Below are 21,327 nucleotides of genomic sequence, written 5' to 3' on the forward strand. Positions count from 1 at the left end.
AGCTGGCAGTGTGTGTGTGTGTGTGTGTGAGAGAGAGAGAGAGAGAGAAAGAGGGGGGGGATTAATTTCAAATGGAAGCATAAAGTCATTGAGAAAGCGCTGTGGAAAAGAGAGAGAGAGAGAGAGAGAGAGAGAGAGAGAGATTAATTTCAAATGGAAGCATTAAATCATTGAGAAAGCAGGCTGTTACGTATACGAAAAATGAAAACATAATTCAAGAAGCAGCGAACAAGAAAAATTAAAAGCACAAAGGAGTGGAACCAAAAACCTACTACTCTAATCTTCTTCGTTCCTGCTAGAAGCAGGTAAGAGAGAGGGAAAAAGAACGAATGAAAAAAGAAAAAAAATTGAGGCCTAACTCAGAATGCAGTGAAAGAAAGACTGTCCTCTTGTTAGCCCGAGGAAATAAAAAAATTTTCAGGAAAGAAAAAGTTAGGTTCAAGTTGACAGCAATCGGCCAGAAGTAAAATAAAAAAGGAATTATTAGAAATAAAATAACAACGAAATAAGGTCCACAAAGGCATTACTAAGTTAACCAGTTACATAAACTAGAAGACTGAAGAAGAGCCAGGAACTAACAGACGAATTCTGTGAATTCAATGAAAGGGAATATTCGGAATTTCTATTAATTCAAGCTAGAAAAACGCTGATTCTTGTGTTTATAAAATGCAAGACACAATAGACTACTCTGTCTTCTTGTTAAGAATGGGAATATTGAAAATTTTAGAATGAAATGTTCCTTAAAAGTATCTGTTTTTTCTGTCTTTCTTTCTTTCTGAGTTGTATTGGGCAGACCAAGGAAATGAATTGAAAACGCCATTTTAACACTGGGAATGGATGCCATGAGGAAACGTGGACATTCATTTGTTTTTACGTGTATGGAGAGAATAGGAAAATGAGTTCCCCTTTTTGTCAAGAGTGGAAGGAACGAAATCTCGAGATATGTAAACAAAATGTGAAGTGTTTGACGTCGGAACTGCGGAGGGAATGTAAACACTGAAGGTGAACGTTGTGTGAGAAGCAAAGGTCTCGCAGTACTTACATAAACAGTCTTGTATCACTTCACAGCAGAAGGATACACGGGAATTTGTGAGGTGTTTTTGTATCCAGTAACGAAGATGTATATTTATAAATTTTATGATAGTTATTTTTTTTTAGTAAATACTTTGTAGTACTTAAACATCAATTCGCAGCAGGAGAATATAAATTTGTGAGCTGGTTTTTTATCTAGTAGCGAAGATGCTTTACTTACCGCGTGTAATGTCGATCCGACCCTGGGGGCTTCCGTCGTAAAATTGAGGCCTGGCGGAGGCGTTGGTATAACCACGGGCGTGGGCACAGCATCTTCCAACCTGTTGGGCGAGTATGCAACGTCGCCAGGTAGACGAGGTAGGGGGCCGCTGACGGGCATTGCCCCGGTGCACGCCACCATCAGGAGCAGCCCGACGGAGATTTTGAGGAGAGGAAGAAGAGGACGGGTTGGACGGGCGGCACCATCTCCATCCCGACCGTTGGCCATTTCTGTCCTCCGCGGCCAACGGGCCTCCTTTCCTGCAGAGATGGGGAAAAAGAAGGAGGTATTCACTCGAGGCCCTTTTCACTTCCCAGCAACACCATCCCCCCTTCCACTAACCGCGGACGTTGTCACAACAACAACAACAACGACAACTGTGGCAACTACAACAACCACGAGAGGAGGAAGGCGAAGCAGCAGCAGCAGTAGTAGTGACACAAACACAGACGACCTTCTTCTTTTTCCATTTCACCAAGCGCCGCCTGCTCCTCCTCCTCCTCCTCCTATTCCTCTACTCCTCCTCCTCCTCTTCCTCACTCACTCTCACTCCATCGAAAGGAAGAAGGACGGAGGACTCACTCCTTCGCGAGAGCTGACACTGAGGCCTTTCCCGAGGGTGAGAGGAGTTAGGTGGAGAGCGTGAATCAGCCCGGGCACAGACTTCTTCTGCCTTCGGCCGTCTGTCTGTGTATGTGGCACAGAGAGAGAGAGAGAGAGAGAGAGAGAGAGAGAGAGAGAGAGAGGGTGGTAGAGTGTGTGTATATGTGTGTGAAGATGGGTGTGAAACTGAGTGTGGGCGTGAAGTGATGATGTATGACCAGCTCGGGGACACCACCACGGACGGACCTGCTGCCTTCACCCCCTCGAGTGACCGACTGAGAGAGAGAGAGAGAGAGAGAGAGAGAGAGAGAGAGAGAGAGAGAGAGAGAGAGATATGCCCCATCGCCTGGTAAAGATTCATAATCTACAGTGTACTCAAAAAAATTTATTCTATGGTTTCTTGCAATCTAAGGTCCCTCTTTATGGGTCCTTTGTCCCTGAACTATTTTTGTATTTTAAACAATGTAAATAGATTAAAATTATATATATAGTCTCACATAATGATTAAAGGCATTTCTTATTATCGTTTCATCTCTTGAAGTTCTCCTTTCCATATTAAGCACCTAATTGGGAATCATTTTTGTTTGTTATTTTCAGATCACCACATCTTACTCCCTCATTTCAGAAAACTGTCAAAAACTTCTGTTTTTAAGAGTTTCAGAGAACCAGAGACTTGCAATGATTTTAAATTAATTCAAATTCAATCTGTGTCCCTGTTGAGAAACTTTTATGAGAATCATTAGTTTTCTCTTCGATAGTTTTTTTAGTCAGTTACTAAAGAAACTTCTTCTTCTTTACCTTCACCTTTTCCCATTTCTATACGGGGTCGCTGTTTTTGATCAGCCTTCTCCATCTTCCTCTGTCCTGTACATCTTGTTCTTTTAGACCCTTTTCCTTCATGTTATTAAAGATACTGATAGTTCCTTATTTCAGAACGTCATTAGAAATTCCAAGGTTACTGTTACAAACAATTTGCATTCCTGTTCGGAACTTTTCTCAAACATATTCACCCAGTTACTGAGAATACTCGCAGTTCCCAGCTTCAGAGCTTCATAAGAAGCAGTCTGATCTATTTTCGTGATATCGGTGAATCCTTTAAGCAGATAATATCCTTGTAATAGATCATATCCCTTCAATAGATAGTATCCTTTCAATAGATAGTATCCTTTCAATAGATAACATCAGTCCTTAAGCAATAAGTGGCAGCCATTCGATCATGTTATCAGAACCTTTCTCGACACAGTCTAGATTATCAGTCAAATTCTTGATGGACTGATCGATTGATCGAAGTCGACTCCGGCGTCGCGACTGATTGACTGATAGAGATAGACTCTGGCGTCGTGGTCCTATTAAGGAAAGAAAGGTGAGATGTCGATTCTCGGGCATTATAAGACGACGATTGGGCATTCGATGTTTTAGATGAGAGAGAGAGAGAGAGAGAGAGAGAGAGAGAGAGAGAGAGAGGTTGGTTTTTAAGAACCGATGAGAGAAAAATAGAGAGGGCGAGAGAGAAGGGTCTTTAAAAACCAAGGGGAGAGAGAGAGTGTGTGTTACAAGGATTAGGATGTCTCAAAGACTTGTTAGTCCATCCGAGGAGACATCGTGTGCTCACTTATCTGAGAGAGAGAGAGAGAGAGAGAGAGAGAGAGAGGAGAGAGGTTCTTCAAGAACTAAAGAGACAAAATAGAGAGAGACAGAGAGAGAGATGTGTCTTCAAGAATTAGAGAGAGAGGAGAGAGGAGAGAGGAGAAGGCGAGAGATAGAGAGAGGGGGGTGGGGGGGAAACGGGCTTCTGAGGAGAACGGCATAATAATAGCCTCGTTGAGCTTGTTAAGTCCTCTGACGACGAGGACATCATCTGAGAGGCCAGTTGAGGAAAGAAAAAGAGGACGAGACTGAGGCGATGACACGAGATACGTGGAGGAGGGGGAGGAGGAGGTGGGAGGAGAGAGGGTAGGGAGAATATATACCAAGACAAACCACACCTGCTTTTTTTCTTTTCTTTATCAGTATGTTTCTCTACTTTTGTGTATGCATATATATATATATATAATATATATATAGTATATATATTTATATATATATATATTATATATATATATATTTGTGAATAAATGTATATAATTGGTTATGTATGTACCTATATGACCTTATTACTAATGTTTTTTTTTTTTAGAAAAAATATAAATCACATACTCCATTTCAAGGGGTATTAAAATATAGATAATTTTCAACCAACCAGGAGTTCCAGCTAAAGCTATTTTAACACTTTCAAAACCCTTTTCTTAGTAGATAGGGTCAATATTCCACACTTGACGTATAAAAAGACTTTTATTTTTATCCCACAACGACCAACATTGGAAAAAAAAAAGAACTATCTTTAGACCAACTCCTGAAGAAAGGTTAACAGATTCAGATAAGTCATTTACCAAGAATTTTATATATCTAGTATATTCAAGAGGTGAATTTTTCTAAGAAGCAACTTCCTCTTTTTGCGCAGTAAATTCTCAGAAACTTTTTCTTTTAGATTAATGATTTTGCTCCACTTTCTGATCGAGTTGACGTTAGTAAACAAGCTCTCATTCAGTGATTTGTGTATAACTAATTTTCGCGTTTGTAGGAGTGTATGTAGGTATTTATGTATTTATAAATGCATAACATATTTGTGTATGCATTTTCACATTTGTTCATTTATGTATGTATGCCTAGTAACATATCTGTATTTAAGTATATATACTATTTAAATGCTATATTCCCTATGTGTATGTATGTATGTTCGTTTACGCATCTACATTAAACTAGAAGTCAGTGGTTCTCAACCTTTTTTGTGTAGTCCTAGAGCCAGTTTGAGCCTGCCAGTCTGTGGTCACAGCCCGCCCCCGAAACTGAAATTCCGTCTAGTGAGGAAGTCACCCCACCCCACCCACTGCCCGTTGAGAACGATTTATGTCGAGTAAACAGACCAAGAATCAGTGGCGCAAATCTAGCTTTTGTTTCGTCAATTCTGAGTAGTACTCAGGGGATCGTTTTAGCTTTTAAGAAAGTCATAGGAAATAGTTGGTTTGTGGAGGGTTTCGTTGGGTGAAGGAGGTTGATACACGTTTTTATTCGTGAAATATCCATATTTATGCGCAGGCGCGCGCACAGCACACACACACACATATATATATATATATATATATATATTTATATGTGTGTATATATATATATATATATATATATATTATATATATATATATATATATTATATATGAACAAAGTTACAGCCACGAAGGAAAATTGAAACACTGGCTGTAACTTTGTTCGTATGATCATCACGTATTTTATTTCTTCTTGATTTAAATCAAACACACACACACACACACACACACACACACACACATATATATATATATATATATATATATATATATATATATATATATATATATATATATATATTATATATATATATGTGTGTCTATATAATATAAAATACTGTTAATTTATGCCACCACGTTTCACTTCCTCGATAATGGCCCATAAGTAAAACCGAAACCGGTCATGATTTACAAAAAGTCTTCAGTTTGAAAATTTGAAATATGATTATAATAATTAATATATATATATATATATTATATATATATATTTAATATTAATTAATTATATATTATATAATGTGTGTTTGTACGTATATATAGTATATGAGAGAAAAGTGACTTTACGGATTAATGAAATATCCTGAGATCGTAAAAACAGATGATGGAGTTGATTCAGGCGCGGGAGAAAATTAGCGATTATCACCGGATGAGGGTGGAGGGAGAGAGAGAAAGAAAGTTAGCTCAAGAGAAGATAACAAGAAGGAGAAGAAGAAGGAAAAAAAAAGGAGAGAAGGAAGAATTATGGGGAACGATGTTTTTAGTTTGAGTAAGAGTGTTTCGTAAACGGGTGAAATAGCGAGAAATGTTTTGAGAAAAAGAGAGTTGTAGGAGAAGGAATTGAGAGAGAGAGAGAGAGAGAGAGAGAGAGAGAGAGAGAGAGAGAGAGATGATAAGGAAAGTGGAATTGTAATAATTCATTTGGTAATTGACGTTCTGTTGGGATCTGCATATATGCTGTTCATTGATAGCATCAATAGAAATAGCTAGAAAAGTTCACTGTTTTTCTTAATTTTTTCTATTTTGATACGAGAGAGAGAGAGAGAGAGAGAGAGAGATGATTTTGATATTATCTTGAATCAGCGGTCTGGTAACAAAATGTGTAAGTTATGAGAAATTTAGTAGATTAAAAATAAATACAATTTAAACATTACACAGAATAGTGATGCATTAAGTAATATCTTAAAAAACAATCAGAAGTAATAAGGATACTTTTTTAAAATTTAACAGTCTAAATTTTTCGAACAAAACGATTAAAAGAAATCTTTCCATGGAACCTTTCTGTACAGGGTGCATATAAGGCAAACTTTTAGCAGATCCGTAGGACTGAGAGAGAGAGAGAGAGAAGAGAGAGAGAGAGAGAGAGAGAGAGAGAGAGAGAGAGAGAAGATGCGGGACAACAGTAATTCATTTTTCAATTTCGAAATATATTTTATAATGTACATAAAAATGATCGATCTAAAGAATAAATTGAAAGGATTTTTACACGCCATTGCTGATAAATATTAACAATTTCGTCAGTGATATGTATATAGCGTCCTTTGTTATGTCACAGCCAGAAATATTGATAAGATAAAAAAAAACTTTATCAAATGATATGCATAATTTTTTTTATAATGTGGTTCCAATTTAGCATGCACGCATAACCAGAATTGATAGCTTTTATAGCTGAGTAGAGGCAGTTATATTATTTGTCAAAAAGACAAACCGAATTAAGGCCTAGGTGAATGTTGTCGATGAACACGAATCATCAGTCAACTTCCCTTTGATGTACAACATTTTCCAGTCCAATCCAGTCTCTCTCTCTCTCTCTCTCTCTCTCTCTCTCTCTCTGAATATGAGAACACAAGATAGGGAGGCTACCATATTATATATACATACATTTTATATATATATAATGTGTGTGTGTGTGTTTGTCGGTGCTTGTCTTTGCAAATCATGCTTGTATGAATACCTTTTTAGCACGTTCCGTACTTGTAGGAGTGAGAAGGAACTCCCGTAGCAATCTTTAAACGGTGATTTTCTTCTCCGTGACGTCTGCGTTACCATGGCAACGCGTTCCTCAAGACGAGGACCGCGCCGGTTCATTGAGGAACAAAGAACAATTTCCCACAAAAGGAGGTCGTTACCAGGCTCAAAAAACGGAAGAGTTTAGAAGCTTCAAAGTCCCCTTTTTTTAAGTAATTTGTTTACTACAAGACAATACGCTACTAGAGAGAGAGAGAGAGAGGTCTTTACTGTGTTTTTCACCACCTTGTTTATTTCAAAGACCGAAAGGGAACAAAGAGCTTGGATCTCGTGCGCGCGCGCGCGAGTTTGTAAAGAATGAAATTTGGTTCTTCACGGCAAAGAGGAAAAAAGTTTTAGATGAGAGAGAGAGAGGAAGAGAGAGAGGGGGGCGGGTTGTCTGCTTTAAAGATTTCATTCTACGATTCCTATTTCTCTCACTAGCTCGATTCGCTCACTCCAAGATTTCATTCCTCTCGGTTGCCGGTGGAAATTGCGTATGCGACATTCAGACTGATTCAGTCAAGTCGACCCGGCGTTTTTTGTTTTTCTGAGCCCTGTAACCTTTCCTGTATTTAATGTCTATAGCTTTCTTTTTCCTCTGTGTAAGGTCTGGGTTCATTATGAATATCGGCAAAGCGATAACCACATCACCGTCATTTGATATGACAGTCATGGCCATCGCGGTTTCTTCGCAAAAATAAAGCGTCCGTATATTTAATACCTCTTACCCTTCACTGCATCTGGGCATGCGTGGACTACTTCCCCTCCCCCGATCCTATCCCCCCCCCCCCCCCCCCCCCCCATCTACCGAACCAGGTTAGGCCAGGCCGAGACAGAGAGAGAGAGAGAGATTTCCTTTGTGCCTTCGAATGACTCACTTTGAGCATCTTTGTTTTTTTTGGACTCGGAGGGTTCGCCTCGCTGCCGCTGCTGGCGGGACATCGACAAAAGCAGCGTTCCTGCTGCTTGCTGCTATTACAGCTTCTCGAGAAGCTTTTATTTATTTTTAAACCGCCCCTTGCTCTCCGAAAAGGAAAGAGAGAGAGAGAGAGTGGTCTTTCTTAGATGCACTTCTCGTTTTCTCTTTATATTTTTGGAGCCGTTTTCTATTCTTTCCATTGCCTGTCTCCATCCCCCCCCCCCTCTCTCTTTCTTTTTTCTTTTCTCTCTGGCTTTGTTGTACGTAGCTTTTCTTGCTCAGTAAGTGTTTGTGACGTAAGATCACCGGCAAGGATATGAATGTGTGTACTTATGTCCAGTTTATAAATGATTTTATAACACCAAGGTCTATAGATAGACCTTGTTATACACAAGGTTGTTTGAACACATATATAAATATATAATATATGTATATATATAATATATATCTATATATAAGCGAATACCACGAGAAAATAACAATGCTTGAATAAACAAGAGAAAACCTGTCATTTTCCTATGGCATTCGCATATATAATGAAGTCACGTGCATCTACTGTGATTTTTAAGCATAGTATATATATATATATATATATATATATATATATATATATATATATATATATATATATATATATATATATACAAACTTCTGTGACTAATTTTCTCATATCTGGCAGGAAATCCCAATGTTTATTTTAGCCGCAGATAGAGTAAATGCAGATCTACGCATCCGTCAGTACGTTCATGTATACATGTGTATTTTTGCGCGTGCACACACTTGAACTTTATGGCAGTGTTCCAAAAATGAATATGTGAGCAATTTCCTGTGTTTGGCAGCAGCTGTTCTTTCGGTGTTAATCATCCTACAAAAAAGGCAATAGAATAACTTACGCATCTTCACTATACGAGATTGTGATTTTTTTTTAATTTTTATTTTTTTTTTTTTTGCTAATTGCAGTATTTATAAGGTCTGTTTTCTTAGGTGCTAAAATCAGGTTTTGTTCAAAACTTTAGCGAAGCATTGAAGTGAGCCATCGATAAAGAGAGATTATTATTATTATTATTATTATTATTATTATTATTATTATTATTATTATTATTATTATTATTATTATTATTATTTTATTATTATTATTATTAACCAAACAAAAACTTCTTTCAGTTTTCTTCTGAAGATTGAAAAAGACACCCACAAAGTCACTGTGTAACTTGTTTACTTCTAAGTATTTACATTTAATTTTACTCCACACTCGAGTACTTTCAGGCCCTATCTGTGGCCCATTTTCAAAACATCTCTTGAAAATGGGCCACAGATAGGGCCTGAAAGTACTCGAGCGTGGAGTAAAATTAAATGTAAATACTTAGAAGTAAACAAGTTACACAGTGATTATGTGGGTTTCTTTTTCAATTATTATTATTATTATTATTATTATTATTATTATTATTATTATTATTATTGTTATTATTTATTATTATTATTATTTATTATTATTATTATTATTATTATTATTATTATTATTATTATTCAGAAGATGAAACCTATTCATATGGAACAAGCCCACCACAGGTGCCGTTGACTTGAAAGTCAAGCTTCCAAAGAATAAAGCGTTCCTTGCGAAGAAGTAAGAGGAGGTAAAGGGAAATACAAAAGAAGAGGCCCTCTTATTAAAAAAAGAAAAAAAAAAATAATAAGAAAAATTAACCATCCCACCAAAGGGGCCATGACTTGAAATTCAACCTTCCAGAGAATATGGTGTTCACTAAGAAGAAGTAAGAGGAGGTAAAGAGAAATACAGAAAGAAGAGGCCCCACTTATTATTAAAAAAAGCAAAAATAAAAAAAATAATAAATTAGAAAAAATAACAAATAGCTAAACACGTATTAAAATGCAAGGTGAATCAATTTAGCCTAAATATTATTCTCAGATCTTCGATACTTCGTCTTCTTCAGTTTAACCTCCTTGATAGGATTATATCGGAGGTACTTTCTTTCATCTAATCAATAAAGTGACCTCCTATTTGAATAGCTATTACTACTCCCTTGGCTTCTTATAGTTTAAGGAAAAATTCTCTTTTTCGCTCGAGGACTTCGGAATATTTGTCACATACCATTTCAGCAAAGATCGGATTCCTGTATTTATAAAATTTCTCCTACTTGCAAGAAGAAACCTTCACCCTTATTTTTTTCGCGTTTCCCGCGACCCTGGGTAAGATAGAGACATCAGCTTCCCTACTCTATATTCATACTAGGAAATGGAATGAAGAACAATGAATTATTATAAAATTTAACCGTCCTACCTTTACCCCGTTATTTTTCGTTTCCCTCTGGCCTGGGCAAGATAAAGACATTAGCTATCTTGCTCCCACTGACCATTGGCCTCTTCATTACCAAGTATCGAAACGAACGAATAATTATAAACGCTCTTTCCCTTCCAAGGAAACCTGTTTAGTAAACATGGAACCAGACGCAAATAAAGTTGCTGGTAAATAAATTAGGACTTATAAAACACCTCTCCCTTTATCTCTGCCAGCGTTACCTGCTCTGTAAACATGGAGGCTTCATTATGCTAAACGGGTTCATTATTCCAGAGGCTGGAGGAAAAACTCGCAAGGAAATTTCCCTTAGCTCTCTCTCTCTCTCTCTCTCTCTCTCTCTCTCTCTCTCTCTCTCTCTCTCTCTCCTTTCTTGTAACTCTTTCAGTGGCAGTGGTGGTGATGAGAGAGAGAGAGAGAGGGGCGGGGGACTTTGGTCAGAGATTGATTGATGTCAAAACACGTACATTTCGTTGAATTTGAAAATGAAATAAATAGATTTGGATGCAGTTCGTCTCTGAATGTTGTCCGTTTCCTCGAACTTTAATCTTGAAAGAGAAGAAATCTTTTGAGGGATTATCTCTTAATTTCTTGAATTGGTAAAATCGAGAGCGTTTGAATTGATAACAAAATGAAGTAAATCGAGAGAGAGAGAGAGAGGAGACCCACTAATAATCTGCAATGATAATGTATCTTGCAAATTGGTCTGTTATTGATATCACCATATCACCATCATGATGAAGAAGCAGACAGACAGACAGACAGACACAGAGAACAACTTCTAAGTCAAAATTGTTTGTGTATCAGACATAAATATGAATTGCTGCATCCAAGTTTATCAGAACGATTGAAGTGATGGGCGGTGATTAACCAACTTCAGCATTATTGTGTGCTTTTTGAATCAAAGTATGAATACAATAGGGCCGTCAACTCAGTCCATTTCAGCACCTGATTCCATGTGTGTAGTTGACATAAGTTAACACTGGACATTTCAACTTCGAAACTGAAGTAGAAATTACACTGAAATTGGACGAGTTTTTATTTGTCATATTTTGTCTGCTTCATTCTTAATGCCACTGCCCTCTAAATGTCGTCTTTATATTTCTTTATATCTTTGCTTAATATACACATATACATATTCATAACTGTACTTATGTGTATGTTTCTCAAGTGATCGCGAGACTGTCGAACTGTTATTACGAAAGTTCATCTGGGTTCTGCATTTGTGGAAGTTGAATATGCAGTGGCTAAGGCTTTGTTTATAGATGAAGCTATGGCCTCTTCGGGGGAACCAGATCAATGGTATATATATATATATATATATATATATATATATATATATATATATATATATATAAATCCAAGAGCTTTACCCTTGACAATCTCTTAGTAATGACGAAAGCGCTTGGATTTCTGCCTATCATTTCCCTGTGGTATTCGTTTATTTAATGGTGTCACGTGCATCTACTGTGATTCTTTAAGCATATACTATACTGTATATACTCATACTTTTAGCTAGTAGATTTTCCTCATGTGATAAGTTATTTCAAAAGTCGGAATTTTCCGTTTGCCTATATTTTGTTTTTAAGAGTTCAGTAGTAAGCGAACTTGCCAGTAATACATTGCCGTGAAGAAAACCTGAAGGTATTCTCCATGTCTCTTTTTGCAAGCCAAGAACAGTGTTTAATTACACACACTTACACACACGAATCAGTCTTATTTAGATAACCGCCAGCGTACCTGTCTATCTCAGCACAGAAGTGGTTTCCCTGATAGTAGGACACCTTCGGTAAATCTCAACCAAATGGGATAAAAGCGTGGGGTTAGCTATCGCATCCCGAAAAGAAGTTACAGGTCACTGGAGCAAATGTTTCCCTCCAATTCCAGGTCACTGGAGCAAATATTTCCTTATAATGACAGGTCACTGGGGCAAATGTTTCCTTCCAATTACAGGTCACTGGAGCAAATGTTTTTCTGCCATGACAGGTCACTGGAGCAAATGTTTCCTTCCCATGACAGGTCACTGGGGTCATGGGAGCAAATGTTTCCATCCCATAACAGGTCACTGGGGCAAATGTTTCCTTCCCATGACAGGTCAATGTGGCAAACGTTTCCTTCCCAACACATTAATCTGTTAGCGTCCTCATCGAAAACGTATTTGCTAGCTTTCCATTATTTAATTACCCAACATCATCATTTACACCGAGTATTTCTAATTTGCTCTTCAGGGCATCGAGGAGGAGGCGATGCAGTTTGTCTCTGTCAGTTTTATTGCCTGAACTTTGATCATTAACCAGAAAAGTAATCGTCTATCGATTCGATGGCACCATTATCCGCCTCATCGAGGAGAACCATTTACTCTCCGGATCATTATTTGCAGAAATCGTCAGTGAGATTTTCCCTCTGGCGAAGGACTGATAGATTTCAGGAATTTCTTTTGGTAGGGAAGCCGACGGAGTGGGCCATTCCTTTTGTCCTTATCTAGGTGCGTCGAGATTGGGGAGGGGGGTGATTAGACGGAAGTAAATGACAATTAAAAAATGCGCCAATTCTTCGGCGCAATCCAGTTTTCTGTACAGCCGCTAAAGCGTATAATTAAAACCACCGAAAATAGATCTATCTTTCTGTGTTATTGTATAATGCTGTATGAGCCGCTGCTCAGGAAACTTTAACCACCGCCCGGTTGTGGCCTGTCCTGTATCGTCACCAGATGCACGGTTAGGGCTAACTTTAACCTTAGATAAACTAAAACCTACTGAGGCTAGATGGCTGCAATTTGGTATGTTTGATGATTGGAGGGTGAATGATCAATATACCAATTTGCAGCCCTCTAACCTCAGTTGTTTTTACGATCTGAGGGCGGACAGGAAAAAAGTACGGACGGGCAGACAAAGCTGGCACAATAGTTTTCTGTCAAAGAATATTTGTTTACTTATGGAAAAGGGGTAAAAAAATCCTCTTAAAAGAAGATGGTAAGGTAAATGCCATATAACATTTATAATATTATTATTATTATTATTATTATTATTATTATTATTATTATTATTATTATTATTATTATTTGTACGTTTTACGACAATCTTGTTCTAATATACACGACAGGATATAATGTGTGCATTTATAATACATGAAATCAAATCATGCTTTTCTCCAACGACCTAATACTTGTAAGTAATAGCCCCAATTTATTTTTGCTTTTCTCAAGCACCCTAATACTCTCAGGAAATAAGTAATAGTCTCAATGTGGCTCTCCCTGACAAGCAGCGGTTGCTTGCAAGAAAGAAAAATAAAGACGAGATTAACCTTCTGGTGACCTGGGAGGAAAGGGAAAACAAAAACAAAGAAAAAAAAGGGAAAAAAAAAGGAAGTAAAAGGATCGCTTATTGAGCGCGGTGGTAAGAAATCTGATTGGGTCATTTACAGGCAGGTTTTTTTTTTTTCCCCTCTGTGGTTTTTTGGGGTTTTTTGCTGTTGGTCGAATTCTGGTACGAAAAACTACTCTCTCTCTCTCTCTCTCTCTCTCTCTCTCTCTCTCTCTCTCTCGCTCGTTGTTTATTAAAGAACCCTCTCTCTCTCTTTGTTTTGAAAGAACCCTCTCTCTCTCTCTCCTCTCTCTCTCTCTCTCTCTCTCATCTCTCTCTCTCTCTCTCTCGTTGATTATTAAAGAACCCGCCTTCTCTCTCTCTCTCTCTCTCTCTCTCTCTCTCTCTCTCTCTCTCTCTCTCTCTCTCTCTCTTGGAATTAGTGGCACTGTTCACTTCGTAAAATCTTGAGTTCTATGAACGCCGATTCTTTCCACCAACGCCAAATGGGGATTATTCCTTTTAAAGGAGCCATTTTTCCCTCTCTTATTTTCAAAGATCTTGTCTTTTACTTTTTTTTTTTAGCAAAAGAATTACTCTTTTTTTCGGCTGAGTCAGTTTGAGGGATTCGTGATTCTGTACCACTCGCTGAAACTGTGTGCCTTGGAAGTAAAACCGTATGCATTGAAACTAAAACATGTGTTTTGAAAGTAAACCCGTATGCCTTGGAACCAAAACCGTATGCCTTGCAATTCGTGAATCTTTCAGGGGGCATCGGAAAATGAAACTTATGCTGCAAAGAAAAAAAAAAAAAAATTTTCTTGTGCATACATATGACTCATCTGAAGCTTTGGGAATCACTGCTTTTTCTGTGCCCCTTGAAATGGTAATAGTTTGTCAACTTAAGCGTTCTTTCATCAGAGAATATATATACATACAAACACGCACACACATGCACACACAGATATACATATATATATATATATATATATATATATATATATATATATATATATATATAGAGAGAGAGAGAGAGGAAGAGATTAGAAAGGAGTGAGAGAGAGAGAGAGGAGGAAGACGAGAGAGAGAGAGAGAGAGAGAGAAGAGAGAGAGAGGGAGGACGAGTAACTCGTCTTGCTTCCTCTACTGGAAATGGTACTGGAGTTTCGTTGGTGTTATTTTAATTTGCTTTATATTTTTGTAATTATGTGTAGCGTATTTGAGATGAGTAATTATTTAAATTTGGTTTTATTATTGTAAATTTCAGCTTGAAAATGGGGCTGGTCCCTGAAACGTTGCATTGAATAATAAACGCCAATATGAAACAGACGTCTCCATTTAAACCCTTACCGCTATATATCCCGTCTGAGACTTCCCCTTCGGTATATATATATATATATATATAATATATATATATATATATATATATATATATATATATATATATATACCCATTAAGCTACAAATGTCCTTTAATACCCAACCGGAATTAATATATTTTCATATATCTTAACCGAAGGGGAATTTTTTTAGTTAATAATATCGTCCTCTGTGCCCTGGTTGGAATCCACGAGGGGACGAAAATTATTATCAAGCAAAAAAAAATCCGTTCGGTTAACATCCATGAAAATATATTAATTCCGAGGCAGAGCGAATTGGATGTTAAAGGACATTAGTAGCTTAATGCATGTATATGAATCTCGGAGCTGTGATAATAATCCATTTATATATATATATATACATATATATATATATATATATATATATATATATATATATATATTACTCTTTCAGAAGGTGGAAAGTGTGGCAAGATTTAATAAGACTGAAAAATTAGACTAAAATAGTATTTTGAAATTCGGTAAGATTAGATTATTTTCAAGAAAATTTAGGACAGAAAATGAGAGAGAGAGAAAGAAAGAGTGTGTACTTGAGTATATGTTTGTATACATGCGTCTTGTATATGTCCTCATTAACATTTTGCAATTATTTTCTTAGAACAATTTGCAGCTTCTTAAACAATTAAGAAGTGTTATCGTGGTTTAAAAAAACAGTTTTCAAAGCATATTGAGGACAGTCTCTCTCTCTCTCTCTCTCTCTCTCTCTCTCTCTCTCTCTCTCTCTCTCTTAGATCAGTGGGTGATTGATAGCACCCAGGATATGAATAAACGTTCTTATTTGATTCCTGAAGATGCCTCCATATTACTGTAATTAATATCTTGTAAAAGATGAAGTTTGTTAAAAAATAAAAAAAAGGCTTAGCTATCCTCTCAAGAATTCCTGATTAAAAGCGCTATTTATTTATTTAGTTATTTTTTTGTTAATTAGAAGTGATACTTATTGAAAAAAATTTAAAAATGTTATTTATATTTAAATATTAAAAATGTTATTTATTTAAAATATAAAAAGTTTTGTTTATTTAAACAAAATTAAAAGTCCTATTTATTAAAAAGATTAAAAGTGCTATTTATTAAAAAAAATCGAACGAGAATGAATGTTGTGTCCTCTCTCTCTCTTCCATTGAAAATTAGAGAAACAAAAAAGAGTAAACAACAGCATTCGATTATATACAAGTTAGCTAAATAATAAGGGGGAGAAATTGATTAGGAAATAGGCGTTGTTTTCTCTCTTTGAGCAACAACGACGTAAACAACAACAACAACAAAAAACAACAGCAACAAGGCGTGACAGCCCCAGCGGGTCAACCCTCAATTTACGAACTCGTGAGGGACACGAAGATATGATGATGAGAATTTCAGCGAAAGAACAGTCAGACATATTAAGGGGTTACTCTGCTTAATGATAATGGAGCCCTTGTTGGTGTTTATAATTATACCGCCTGCTTTTTTAGCCTTTCTTTTTTACGTTTTTGGTCTCTTATAGCCGGTGGATGTACCCCGCACTAAAAAAGAAAGAAAGATATGAAGAAAATAAAGCCAGATGCTGACAGAGAGTCACAAAGGAGAGCGAGGGAGGGCGCGTTTTCGCGTGCCCAAGACCTTGAGGAAGGCTGTGACGTCACGGGGAGAGGATCTCTCAAGGCTGTGACATAACATACGACCCTGTTGTCGTACCCCAGAAACAGAGAATTAAGGGCAGGAAGATGGCCTTATCTATTTTTTAATGAGTCCATAACTTCGTCGTGATTGAGTTTATTTGTTAATTTATCTCAGAAAACAATAAACGTCAAAGTTAGTTTTGTCGTTAGACTTTTTTTTGTTAGGCATTAAGAAAGCTTGTCTGGCGTCTGAGCTACGGTGCTGATTACGCCAGACTAAAATTACAATAAACTTGATTGAAATTATTCCAAACTTATAACCATAAATAAAGTAATTTTTTAAAAAAATCAAAACTGGAATTCGCAGAATCGCTCCCGGAGCCGAGTAGCGACCGAGCACTGGACCGTGCGACCGAGATACTCAGAAAAGACGAAGAAGCGCTCGCTCACTTACTCACTCTGTCATTAAATAGAAACGCCTTGACCTCAAGCCAATAATATAACCCTCTTTACACAGTGGCACCCTTTCTCCTCCAAAAGGAGTGCCATTTGACATTTGATGTGTGTCATGTATATGTTTTGGATGCTCTCTCTCTCTCTCTCTCTCTCTCTCTCTCTCTGTCCAATGTAATATATATATATATAATTATAATATAATATTATGTAATATATATAGTATATATATATCTAATATATATATACCATCAGAGAATAGTAATGTGATAGTACTAATGACATTAAGATATAAGCATATTACATAAGAAAGACAAAATATGGAAATAACACATCTGATCAAGACACAAAGCGCCCTCTATCTTTCACTTCCGTAATTATACATCAGACGCCTCGAGAACCAATCGCCCGAACTCAACAGCACAGTCTTTCTGTCGAGACCATTGAACCTTCTCGGTCATTTGGCGCCAATAGCACCATCATCCCGCGCCAAGAGGGCAGCTGTTATGGCCCGGAAGGGCCATGTCACGCGCGAATTCACCTTCTCCTGACTGCGATTAGCTGATAAGACATCTTCATCCGGTTTATCGCAGGTTTTCTTCGTACGTTCGTTTGTGAGCGCTCGTGCGCGTGAGTGTATCTGAGAACGCGGATTATACGCATCAGATGGCTATTTTTACCCTCGCTGAAATTGGCGCGCTTGCAGTCGCGTGGCTGCATTCATTTCGTCCCCGCGTGAACATGTCCGGACATAGGATGCGATCGCAAGGAACCAATTTCTCGTTCGCTTCGAATGGTTAATGACGCATCGAATACGAGATCACCCCAAACTGTTACTGGAATCGTTTCTGAACGAATCGTCTATTTATATGTTTGCCATAAAAATGTGATCGTTGGTACTCGGGGCGAGTTTCATTGTTCTCTCTTATTTTATGGGGACCTTAGTACGACTCTGGTGGTGTGAGTTGACTTACGAGAGGGGTTGGGGGAGGCGGGGTGGGTTGATTATATCAGCACTTCTGAGGTTTTATACTATCATTCTTCCTCTCTCGTGACAGATAGGGACACAGGGACAGTTCGTCATGTATCATCAGTGTCAATCTTTGAACATCACAGTCTGTTATGATGTAGATAAAGATAACAACGATCATTTGATAGACGCATTCTGCGCATGCGCATATGCTCACAGACACCGAACACTATTTATTGTGCTTGTTTTTGTATGATGACACAAGTGCCTGGTGCTGAAGACTGTATAGGTCACGTATTAAAGATAAATAACAAATTCAGATGGTATACGACACTTTCAGAGCGTTTTTATAGGACGCTGTCGGTCATTTCAGACGTATCGTTCGCTGCGACAAGTCAATATCCGGAGCTCTTATGATTTATTGCACGATAGAGGCGCACGAATAGATCCGTAAAAGAGGTCATTCCGACGGCTCTGTAGACCCAGCCTCTTCTCGAAGAGCAAAAAGTATTTGGTACTATTAATCAGTCCACTCCGCTGAAAAGGTTTCATCAAAGTTTTGGCGGGAAAAACTTCTCCATCTGTTCTTTTTCAGGATTCGAAACTAAGTTTCACAAAGTAAAGGATGGTACTACACACACGCGCCTTTTCTACCACGAAGGTCCTAGCTAAGAGAGAAAGTTTCTCTCTCTCTCTCTCTCTCTCTCTCTCTCTCTCTCTCTCTCTCTCTCTCTCTCTCTCGTTTTATTCCCTAAGTGGAAAGCGTGTCTGGAAATCTTAGTGAGCTGACGAGTCAGATATTTATTGTGTGTTGCTTGCTGTATTTATAGACTTCTGGTAATCTGCGGGCTGCTCTATGAGCAAGAGCCCGTGCTGGCATAAGGCCAGCTTAATCTCAAACAGCAACAACTTCTGATAAACGGGATCCATGTGCTTGGGCGTGCGCATTTATGTGTGTGGACATGTGCATTCACCGTTAATTCGATCTTCTTTTTTTGTAAATATATATGTATAAATGTGTGTGTGTGTAATATCAGAGTTTGAAGGTAAATATGTTTGAGGATACAATGTGCATTTTCTAATAATTTTTTTCGTGTTGTGTCGATGTAAGACGAAGTCGCTGTCATATTATTTTTGCCATTAATATAAATACGAACTGTTATAAATGTATATGAAAATAAATGAAATTTTGTTTCATGCACTTAATGTGATCAGTATTTTTAAGAAAAAAAAAAAAGAAATATATAGCTGTGATTCGGCTCTTAAAATGATCAAGATTTTATACAATAAATACTGAAAAAAAAAAACACGATACAAAGAAGTAATACCAACCTCCAAACTGTGTAGAGGATCCCATTGAAGCTACAAGACCTTTCGAAGGAACGTCTTGTAAGAAGATTAAAGCCTTCGGGGCGCCTTCTTCGGGAGATCCAAAGAACCACCTCAACCGTCTTGAACTTGAAAAGTCCTTGCACTGAGGTTGACATCCTTGTTACGGCTCGCTTTTATTCGGCACGTTGGTGACCTCGTCGGCCGGTCCGGAACCTCATACACACACACACACACAGTGAGTCGCCAAATCGTATTAATGACATTGTTGTTTTTTTTGTGGGGGGGGGCGAGCCGGGTAAAGGGGTTGTATACGTAACCTTTTGGTCACTCGCGAGAACAGTGACCGTGCCCCGCTGAGCTCGCTTATCAACCCTCCCCACCCCCCCTTCCCCCCGAATTGTTTCCTCTCTCTCTCTCTCTCTCTCTCTTCTCTCTTCTCTCTCTCTCTCGTCGCTCCTAGCGGTTTGAGGGCGTTCGCACGACCGGAAATAGTTCTTCATAATACCGTATACACACCCTTTATCTTTAAGCCTTCGCTTAGGATTTGTTTATGTGATGTGTGTGTGTGTGTATATATATATATATATATATATATATATTATATATATATATATATATATAATGTGTTTGTGTGTATGTATGCGAGTGATTATGTATATACGTAGACCTACAGCAAATAATTCCACGAAAACTTTTCCCCTGACTCTTTATATTTCCTGAACTTTCAATTTAGGAAAATGTGAAAATGGAAAGTCCGTAATTTTGTCTTCAAACTTCTGGTGGAGATGACATCATCTGTTTATGATTAAATACTATAAATACGTCGTAAATCTCGGGTGCCTTAGATAAATTATTGTGCCATTGTAATACTTAATCCTTTTTTTCCTTTTCTTTTTTCTTTCTTTTTTAAATTCCAACTACACTAAGACAAAGCCTCCTCCTTTTACTCGTAGTCACATTATTTTATGATGGTGGTTAATTACTAATTCCTTTTATCGTATTCATCTCTGCGGGGGGTGGGAGGGAAATACGATGGGAGTTGGGGGTTGGGTGTCGGGAGAGACAGTAGTGGGTCTATTCCATTTTGTAAAGGTTTTTCTTGACAAATTTTTATTAAATTTCTTTACCACGTTATGATTATTGAGACAAGCCTCCTGGGTATTGGTTTGTTTTAATAATAATATAATATAATAATAGTAATTGATTATTTATTTAATTTAATTTTTCTTATTATTTATTTTTTTTTGCTCTATCACAGTACTCCAATTCGACTGGGTGGTATTTATAGTGTGGGGTTCCGGGTTGCATCCTGCCTCCTTAGGAGTCCATCACTTTTCTTACTATGTGCGCCGTTTCTAGGATCACACTCTTCTGCATGAGTCCTGGAGCTACTTCAGCCTCTAGTGTTTCTAGATTCCTTTTCAGGGATCTTGGGATTGTGCCTAGTGCTCCTATGATTATGGGTACGATTTCCACTGGCATATCCCATATCCTTCTTATTTCTATATTCAGATCTTGATACTTATCCATTTTTTTTTTCTCTCTCTCTTTCTCTTCAAACTCTGGTGTCCCATGGTATTGCGACATCAATGAGTGATACTTTCTTCTTGATTTTGTCAATCAGCGTCACGTCTGGTCTATTTGCACGTATCACCCTATCTGTTTCTGATACCAATAGTCCCAGAGGATCTTTACCGTCGTCTATCACTCCTTCAGGTTGGTGTTCGTACCACTTATTACTGCAAGGTAGCTGATGTTTCTTGCATAGGCTCCAGTGGAGGCTTTTGCCACTGAATCATGCCTCTTTTTGTACTGGTTCTGTGCAAGTGCCGGACATTCGCTTGCTATGTGGTTTATGGTTTCATTTTTCGTATTGCACTTCCTACATATGGGAGGATATGATATTTCCGTCTATCGTTCTTTGAACATATCTGGTTCTTAGGGCCTGATCTTGTGCCGCTGTTATCATTCCTTCAGTTTCCTTCTTTAGCTCTTCCC

The 21,327-nt window shown here is 37.7% G+C and overlaps 1 protein-coding gene across 2 annotated transcripts in view; it reads right to left on the reverse strand.

Annotated features, from left to right (window-relative positions):
* LOC135209994 (matrix metalloproteinase-17-like) overlaps positions 1 to 19,489 on the reverse strand; it is a 36,719-nt gene extending 17,230 nt beyond the window's left edge. The window contains exons 1-2 of one of the 2 annotated variants that reach the window (XM_064242725.1): positions 19,330 to 19,489; positions 1,253 to 1,551 (exon numbers count right to left, since the gene is read on the reverse strand). In XM_064242725.1, the coding sequence (XP_064098795.1) occupies positions 1,253 to 1,551; positions 19,330 to 19,354 (324 nt within the window). In that variant the 5' untranslated portion in view covers positions 19,355 to 19,489. Of the gene's footprint in view, positions 1 to 1,252; positions 1,552 to 1,873; positions 2,112 to 19,329 lie in introns of those variants that run through there. The other variant, XM_064242726.1, reaches the window with a different exon arrangement.
* Positions 19,490 to 21,327: the final 1,838 nt, after the last annotated feature.

The sequence above is a fragment of the Macrobrachium nipponense genome, chromosome 39, assembly GCF_015104395.2.
Source record: "Macrobrachium nipponense isolate FS-2020 chromosome 39, ASM1510439v2, whole genome shotgun sequence".
NCBI lineage: Eukaryota > Metazoa > Arthropoda > Malacostraca > Decapoda > Palaemonidae > Macrobrachium > Macrobrachium nipponense.